An 8,236-nucleotide genomic window follows, 5' to 3' on the forward strand; every position below is an offset into this window, starting at 1 on the left:
CTCTCTGAGCTGGACAGGGACCCGGGCGATGGAGGAGGGGGGTGCCGGGGGCGCCGGGGGCCAGGAGAGGGAGGGATGGACAGCTTGTTCTGGCCGAACGCCTCGCCCACCTGGATCATGCGCCTGCTGGGCTGTGGGGACTGGAGACACACAGCAGAGCTTGATAATGGGGCCCCTCTCCACTTCTGATTCTGTATGTGCTCTAGATCCCCTGTACTGAGCCTCTGATACAGCTCTGGACACCAGGTGAGTGTGTACAGTGTGTCCAGTAAGAGTCTGGACAGGTGAGTGTGTCTCTACAGTGTGTCCAGTAAGAGTCTGGACAGGTGAATGTGTCTCTACAGTGTGTCCAGTAAGAGTCTGGACAGGTGAGTGTGTACAGTGTGTCCAGTAAGAGTCTGGACAGGTGAGTCTGGACAGTGTGTCCAGTGAGAGTGTGGACAGGCGAGTGTGTACAGTGTGTCCAGTAAGAGTCTGGACAGGTGAGTGTGTCCAGTGTGTCCAGTGAGAATGTGGACAGGTGTCTCCACACAAGGACAGAGGCTTGTTCTCTCCTCACCTGCTGCTGAGCCTCAGGGGCTCTGAAGGTCCTCAGAGGGGGGGGCTCCTCAGGGCTGTGATGGGGGCGACCCGGCGCCGTTGCCAGGGGCCTCTCCAAGCTGGACAGGGACCCGGGTGATGGAGGAGGGGGGTGCCGGGGGCGCCGGGGGCCAGGAGAGGGAGGGATGGACAGCTTGTTCTGGCCGAACGCCTCGCCCACCTGGATCATGCGCCTGCTGGGCTGTGGGGACTGGAGACACACAGCAGAGCTTGATAATGGGGCCCCTCTCCACTTCTGATTCTGTATGTGCTCTAGATCCCCTGTACTGAGCCTCTGATACATCTCTGGACACCAGGTGAGTCTGGACAGCGTCTCCAGTAAGAGTCTGGACAGGTGGGTGTGTCTCTACAGTGTGTCCAGTAAGAGTCTGGAGAGGTGGGTGTGTACAGTGTGTCCAGTAAGAGTCTGGACAGGTGGGTGTGTCTCTACAGTGTGTCCAGTAAGAGTCTGGAGAGGTGGGTGTGTCTCTACAGTGTGTCCAGTAAGAGTCTGGACAGGTGGGTGTGTACAGTGTGTTTAATAAGAGTCTGGACAGGTGAGTCTGGACAGCGTCTCCAGTAAGAGTCTGGACAGGTGAGTGTGTCCAGTGTGTCCAGTAAGAGTGTGGACAGGCGAGTGTGTACAGTGTGTCCAGTAAGAGTCTGGACAGGTGTCTCCACACAAGGACAGAGGCTTGTTCTCTCCTCACCTGCTGCTGAGCCTCAGGGGCTCTGAAGGTCCTCAGAGGGGGGGGCTCCTCAGGGCTGTGATGGGGGCGACCCGGCGCCGTTGCCAGGGGCCTCTCCGAGCTGGACAGGGACCCGGGCGATGGAGGAGGGGGGTGCCGGGGGCGCCGGGGGCCAGGAGAGGGAGGGATGGACAGCTTGTTCTGTCCGAACGCCTCGCCCACCTGGATCATGCGCCTGCTGGGCTGTGGGGACTGGAGACACACAGCAGACCTGTCAGCTGCTGCCCGACTCCTGCCCCCGGGGGGATCAGACCGCCCTGCCGGCCCCAGCCCCCCGACCTGGGCCGCCGCGTCCCCCAGGTACGCCTGCAGGATGCGCCGCAGCTCAGCCGCGGCCCGGCGGAAGCAGACGTCCACCGCGGAGAAGTCGCAGCGGACCTTCGTGCGCTCGAAGTAGGACCTCAGCCTCTCCCTCGCCTCCTCGTAGGCGTCCAGCCTGGCGTGTCCCAGGCCCTGGAAGGGCAGGTCCTGGGGAGGCAGGGAGAGGGAATCAGGCAAGATGACATCATCGTGACATCCCCGCGAGATCATCGCCAGCCGGCAGGCCAACAGAGAGAGGGGGAGGAGCCCCAGCTCCCATCGCCGTCGACGACAGCCCGTGAGCCCCACCCACCGCTCCACCCCGCCCCCCCGGTGGCGATCAGGGGGCGGTCCCGAAGAACTCACCGGGCCGGCGAGCGCGGCCCGCGGCCCGAACTCGGGCAGCAGCTGGTCGTACAGCGCCAGGCAGCCCAGCTGCAGGCCGGACAGGGTGCTGCGAGCCCAGGCGCCCAGGCGGCCCTCCACCTGCTGCAGCAGCGCCTCCAGCTCCACCCGCAGGCCCTCCCGCTGCCGCCACTGCGCCGCCGGGGGGCAGGCCCACGCCTCTGCCCCCCACGGGGCCCACGCCTCTGCCCCCCGCGGGCCGACCCGCGCAGGGGGGCTCAGCTGCCCCCGCCAGGCTTGGGCCTCGGGCTCCTGCCTGACAATCAGCTGGCTGGTCTGAGGAGAGAGAGAGGAGTGAGAGAGGAGAGAGAGGAGAGAGAGAGAGGAGAGAGAGAGGGGAGAGAGAGGAGAGAGAGGGCATGAGGGCACGGAGAGAGGAGAGAGAGGGCGAGAGAGGAGAGAGAGGGCATGAGGGCACAGAGAGAGGAGAGAGAGAGAGAGAGAGGAGAGAGAGGGCATGAGGGCACAGAGAGAGGGGAGAGAGGAGAGAGAGGGCATGAGGGCACAGAGAGAGGAGAGAGAGAGGGGGCATGAGGGCACAGAGAGAGGAGAGAGAGAGAGGGGAGAGAGGAGAGAGAGAGAGGAGAGAGAGGGCATGAGGGCACAGAGAGAGGAGAGAGAGAGAGGTGAGAGAGAGAGAGGAGAGAGAGAGGGGAGAGAGATGGCATGAGGGCACAGAGAGAGGAGAGAGAGGGCGAGAGAGGAGAGAGAGGGCATGAGGGCACAGAGAGAGGAGAGAGAGGGCAAGAGAGGAGAGAGAGGGCATGAGGGCACAGAGAGAGGAGAGAGAGAGAGGAGAGAGAGGGCATGAGGGCACAGAGAGAGGAGAGAGAGGGCAAGAGAGGAGAGAGAGGGCATGAGGGCACAGAGAGAGGAGAGAGAGGGCATGAGGGCACAGAGAGAGGAGAGAGAGGGCATGAGGGCACAGAGAGAGGAGAGAGAAGGGGCATGAGGGCACAGAGGGGGCAAGAGGGCGCAGAGGGGGCATGAGGCACAGAGGGGGCATTCTCCAGGAGGGTTCTGGCCAGTGGGCCTGCACCACAATTGGCCAGGCCGACAGACTCACAGCTCCGGGCAGCCTGGGCAGAGCCGCAGGGACAGTCTGCTCACTCCTCCTGCGACAGTCCGCGATCATCTCCCGAAGGATCTGCAGGAGGAGAGAACCGTCCCGTCAGACAGGACAGCAGACGCGACCCCACCCCACCTCTCCTGTCACACACTGACACAGGCACGCCTGCGTCACCTTCCTCATCTCCACCACCATCATCATCATCATCTCCAGCACTATCATCATCGTCACCAGCTTCACCATCAGGACCATCTTCATCTCCGTCACGATCATCATCATCACCATCACCATCACCAGCTTCTTCACCATCACCACCAGCTTCTCCATCATGACCATCATCATCTCCAACATCATCACTAAAACCTTCTTCATCATCTCCACTACCACCATCATCATCTCCGTCACGATCATCATCATCATCACCATCATCAGTTTCTCCACCATCACCACCAGCTTCTCCATCATGACCATCATCATCTCCAACATCATCACTAAAACCTTCTTCATCATCTCCACTACCACCATCATCATCTCCACCACCATCATCATCATCTCCAACACCATCATCATCATTCTCACCACCTTCTCCATCATGACCGTCGCCATCACCGTCATCATGTCCACTATCATCACCAGCTTCTCCATCATGACCATCATCATCTCCAACACCACCACCATCATCACCAGCTTCTCCATCATGACCATCATCATCTCCACCACCACCACAATCATCACCAGCTTCTCCATCATGACCATCATCATCTCCACCACCACCATCATCACCAGCTTCTCCATCATGACCATCATCTCCAACACCACCACCATCATCACCAGCTTCTCCATCATGACCATCATCATCTCCACCACCACCACCATCATCACCAGCTTCTCCATCATGACCATCATCATCTCCACCACCACCACCATCATCACCAGCTTCTCCATCATGACCATCATCATCTCCACCACCACCACCATCATCACCAGCTTCTCCATCATGACCATCATCTTCTCCACCACCACCACCATCATCACCAGCTTCTCCATCATGACCATCAACATCTCCAACATCATCACTAAAACCTTCATCGTCATCTCCACTACCACCATCATCATCTCCGTCACGATCATCATCATCACCATCATCAGTTTCTCCACCATCACCACCAGCTTCTCCATCATGACCATCATCATCTCCAACATCATCACTAAAACCTTCTTCATCATCTCCACTACCACCATCATCATCTCCACCACCATCATCATCATCTCCAACACCATCATCATCATTCTCACCACCTTCTCCATCATGACCGTCGCCATCACCGTCATCATGTCCACTATCGTCACCAGCTTCTCCATCATGACCATCATCATCTCCAACACCACCACCATCATCACCAGCTTCTCCATCATGACCATCATCATCTCCACCACCACCACCATCATCACCAGCTTCTCCATCATGACCATCATCATCTCCACCACCACCACCATCATCACCAGCTTCTCCATCATGACCATCATCATCTCCAACACCACCACCATCATCACCAGCTTCTCCATCATGACCATCATCATCTCCACCACCACCACCATCATCACCAGCTTCTCCATCATGACCATTATCATCTCCACCACCACCACCATCATCACCAGCTTCTCCATCATGACCATCATCATCTCCACCACCACCACCATCATCACCAGCTTCTCCATCATGACCATCATCATCTCCACCACCACCATCATCATCTCCAGCTTCTCCATCATGACCATCATCATCTCCACCACCATCATCATCACAGTCATCACCGTTGCGATCTCTATCTCCACCCATCCCCCTCCTCCCTCCTCCTCCTCCTCCTCCTCGATGGAGCCACTGGAGACTCACGTGCAGACACTCCTCTCTTGCCGAGCGATGCTGGATCTTTCCGCTGACCGGGTCCCGAGACTGGATCTGTGGGCAGACCCATAGTTTCAGTCCCTCCGCCCCTCCATCTTCTCACAGCTCCGGAGCGAGGGAGCGAGTGAGCGACCGCGGCCCCGGCGGTCTGAGACCCCCCCTCGCAGTCGTTCTCACGGGCGGCCCCCCCAGCTAACGAGCAGCCGAGCCGCGGGACTCACGTCTGTCCAGGGCCTGGGGCCGGTGGCAGGGAAGTTCCTCGCCCGGATCTGACGGCATTCCAGGATCACCTCCTGCAGGAGCTGGACACACACACACACAGTGTGATCTTCATCAACCACATCATCATCATCACTGATACCTTTATCATGATCTTCACCACCTTCATCTTGATCGTCAACATCACCGCCTTCATCATCATCATCTCCATCACAACTTTCATCATCGTCACACCATTACCATCCTCATCATCACCACTTTCTTATCATCGTCATCACCCTCACCCTCACCACCTTCATCATCATCATCAGCAGCAGCAGCAGGACACACTCTGTCTCTTACTCTTCTATACTCCTTGTCCAGCGCCTCAGTGCTTGTCGCCCCTCTCTGGACGTTCGGGGTCCCACCCGTGTCTGTCGTGACCTGCCGGAGGGTCGACTGCGTTAGTCACTCTCTCACCCTCACACACACCCTCACCCTCACACTCACTCTCTCACCCTCACACACCAGTGGGAAAGTGAGCGAACGAGACCTCAGTCACTCAGCCCTGCCCTGAGATTAACGAGCAGATTAACGAGCAGATTAACGAGCTGGCGCGTCGCCGCAGCGCTCGGCTCTCACTCCTCTCACCCTCACACACACCCTCACCCTCACACTCACTCTCTCACCCTCATACACCAGTGGGAAAGTGAGCGACCTCAGTCACTCAGCCCTGCCCTGAGATTAACGAGCAGATTAACGAGCAGATTAACGAGCTGGCGCCTCGCCGCAGAGCTCGGCTCTCAGCGCACACCTGGACAAGCAGTTCTAAGGGCTGCTGACAAGGAGGAGACAGCTCACCGCTCGCTGGGCCTCGGACCGGGCTCCAGAACCTCTGGCCACTCCCTGCCGGCTCTGGGCTGAGCCTCCAGTCACCTGCTGCCAGACCTGGGGGTGTCGGACCCGGTTCTGCTAGAGACAGACACACACAACCCCTCTGAGTCCCCCTGCTGTGAATTACTGACTGCTACTGCTGCTGCCAGCACTAGTATTACTCCTGCTGATACTACTGCTATTACTACTGCTGCTATTACAGCTAACACTACTACTATTACTACTGCTGATACTACTGCTGATACTACTGCTGCTATTACTACTGATACTACTGCTGCTATTACAGCTATTACGACTATTATTACTACTGATACTACTGCTATTACTACTGCTGATACTACTACTGTTACTACTGCAGGTATTACAGCTATTACGACTATTATTACTACTGCTGCTATTACTACTGATACTACTGCTATTACTACTGCTGCTATTACTACTGATACTACCGCTTTTACTACTGCTGCTATTACAGCTAATACCACTATTATTACTACTGCTATTACTACTACTGATACTACTACTATTACTACTACTGCTATTACTACTGATACTACTATTATTACTAGTGCTGCTATTACAGCTAATACTACTACTATCACTACTGCTGTTATTACAGCTAATACAACTATTATTACTGCTGCTACTACTACTGCTGCTATTACAGCTAATACTACTATTACTACTGCTGCTATTACAGCTAATACTAATATTAATATTAATGAATTAATATTAATATTACAGCTGACAGGAGTACCAGGGGACTCACAGCTCTCTGGACGCTGGCCTGGACTCTAGACTCTGGCCCCACTCGCCAGCGGCTCTGGACCACAGTCATCTCTGTCGACACCTGTTGATGGGTCAGTTCTGTCAGAACAGACACACCAGTGGAGCCTGAGCTCCCCTCACACACAGATACACACACACACTCACACACAGATACACACACACAGATACACATACACCCACACACACAGATATACAGCACACACACACAGATACACACACACAGTCACACACAGATATACAGCACACACACACAGATACACACACATAGATACACACACAGGTACACACACATAGATACACACACAGGTACACATACACCCACACACACACAGATACAAACACACTCACATACAGATACACATACACCCACACACACAGAGACACAAACACACGCACACACACAGATATACAGCACACACACACAGATACTATATAAACACAAAAAGATATAAACTCACAGAAAGACACACACTCAAATACACACACTCCCAGATACCACACACCACAAACCCACACAGACACATGACACAGATACCACACACACTCACAGCCGCACACAGACTATATGAATACTAGTATAAATACTCACAGTAACACTATCACTAATACATGAATATTATCAGAACTGTTAATACTGAAATAGTGTGAGTATCACCAACACTATCAGTAATAACATCAATACTACAGTTCATACTAAAACTAACACTATAATGGTCAAGAAAACATGAATATAAATGAATATTAATACTGAAACTAACAGTAACTCTCAGTAACGCTACCATCACCAACACTATCAGTAATAATAACATCAATACTACAGTTCATACTAAAACTAACACTCATATTGTCAAGAAAGCATGAACAGAAATTCCTATTAAGATGAGCTTACTACTGGGTGACTTCCAGCTCTCCGGGACAGGGGCCTGGCACCAGAACTGGTGGTCTCTCGCCGGCGGTTCCGATCCATTCCGGCTCGGATGGGTCGGTGGCCAATGACACCTAATAAAACTGTAAAAAGGGACGTCCGATTATAAAAATATACAAAAAATCACGGTTTTAAAATGACACTCGTTCGGAATCACTTTCCTGTAGCGATTCGGCGAAGTGCTTACAGATCGACAGCTGGGCTCAGGGTATCCGGGCGACAGGCGGTGTGTGTGTCCGCAGAATATACAGGGTATATGTGTGTGTGTGACAGGCGGTGTGTGTGTCCGCAGAATATACAGGATATATGTGTGTGTGTGACAGGCGGTGTGTCTGCAGTATATACAGGATATATGTGTGTGTGTGACAGGCGGTGTGTGTGTCCGCAGAATATACAGGATATATGTGTGTGTGTGACAGGCG

General features: G+C 54.4%; 1 protein-coding gene across 1 annotated transcript in view; it reads right to left on the reverse strand.

Annotated features, from left to right (window-relative positions):
• The window catches only part of LOC148813433 (uncharacterized), an 11,026-nt gene extending 3,170 nt beyond the window's left edge, over positions 1-7,856 (reverse strand). The window contains exons 1-12 of the mRNA XM_088908189.1: positions 7,779-7,856; positions 6,870-6,950; positions 6,068-6,178; positions 5,570-5,650; positions 5,230-5,310; positions 4,997-5,062; positions 3,100-3,180; positions 1,995-2,309; positions 1,608-1,796; positions 1,290-1,520; positions 560-781; positions 1-140 (exon numbers count right to left, since the gene is read on the reverse strand). The exon at positions 1-140 is cut by the window's left edge and continues 26 nt beyond it. Of these exons, the coding sequence (XP_088764315.1) occupies positions 1-140; positions 560-781; positions 1,290-1,520; positions 1,608-1,796; positions 1,995-2,309; positions 3,100-3,180; positions 4,997-5,062; positions 5,230-5,310; positions 5,570-5,650; positions 6,068-6,178; positions 6,870-6,950; positions 7,779-7,856 (1,676 nt within the window). The remainder of the gene's footprint in view (positions 141-559; positions 782-1,289; positions 1,521-1,607; positions 1,797-1,994; positions 2,310-3,099; positions 3,181-4,996; positions 5,063-5,229; positions 5,311-5,569; positions 5,651-6,067; positions 6,179-6,869; positions 6,951-7,778) is intronic.
• Between the last annotated feature and the right edge of the window lie 380 nt (positions 7,857-8,236).

Source organism: Atractosteus spatula, assembly GCF_055471065.1.
Source record: "Atractosteus spatula isolate fAtrSpa1 chromosome 10 unlocalized genomic scaffold, fAtrSpa1.hap1 SUPER_10_unloc_1, whole genome shotgun sequence".
Classification (NCBI taxonomy): domain Eukaryota; kingdom Metazoa; phylum Chordata; class Actinopteri; order Semionotiformes; family Lepisosteidae; genus Atractosteus; species Atractosteus spatula.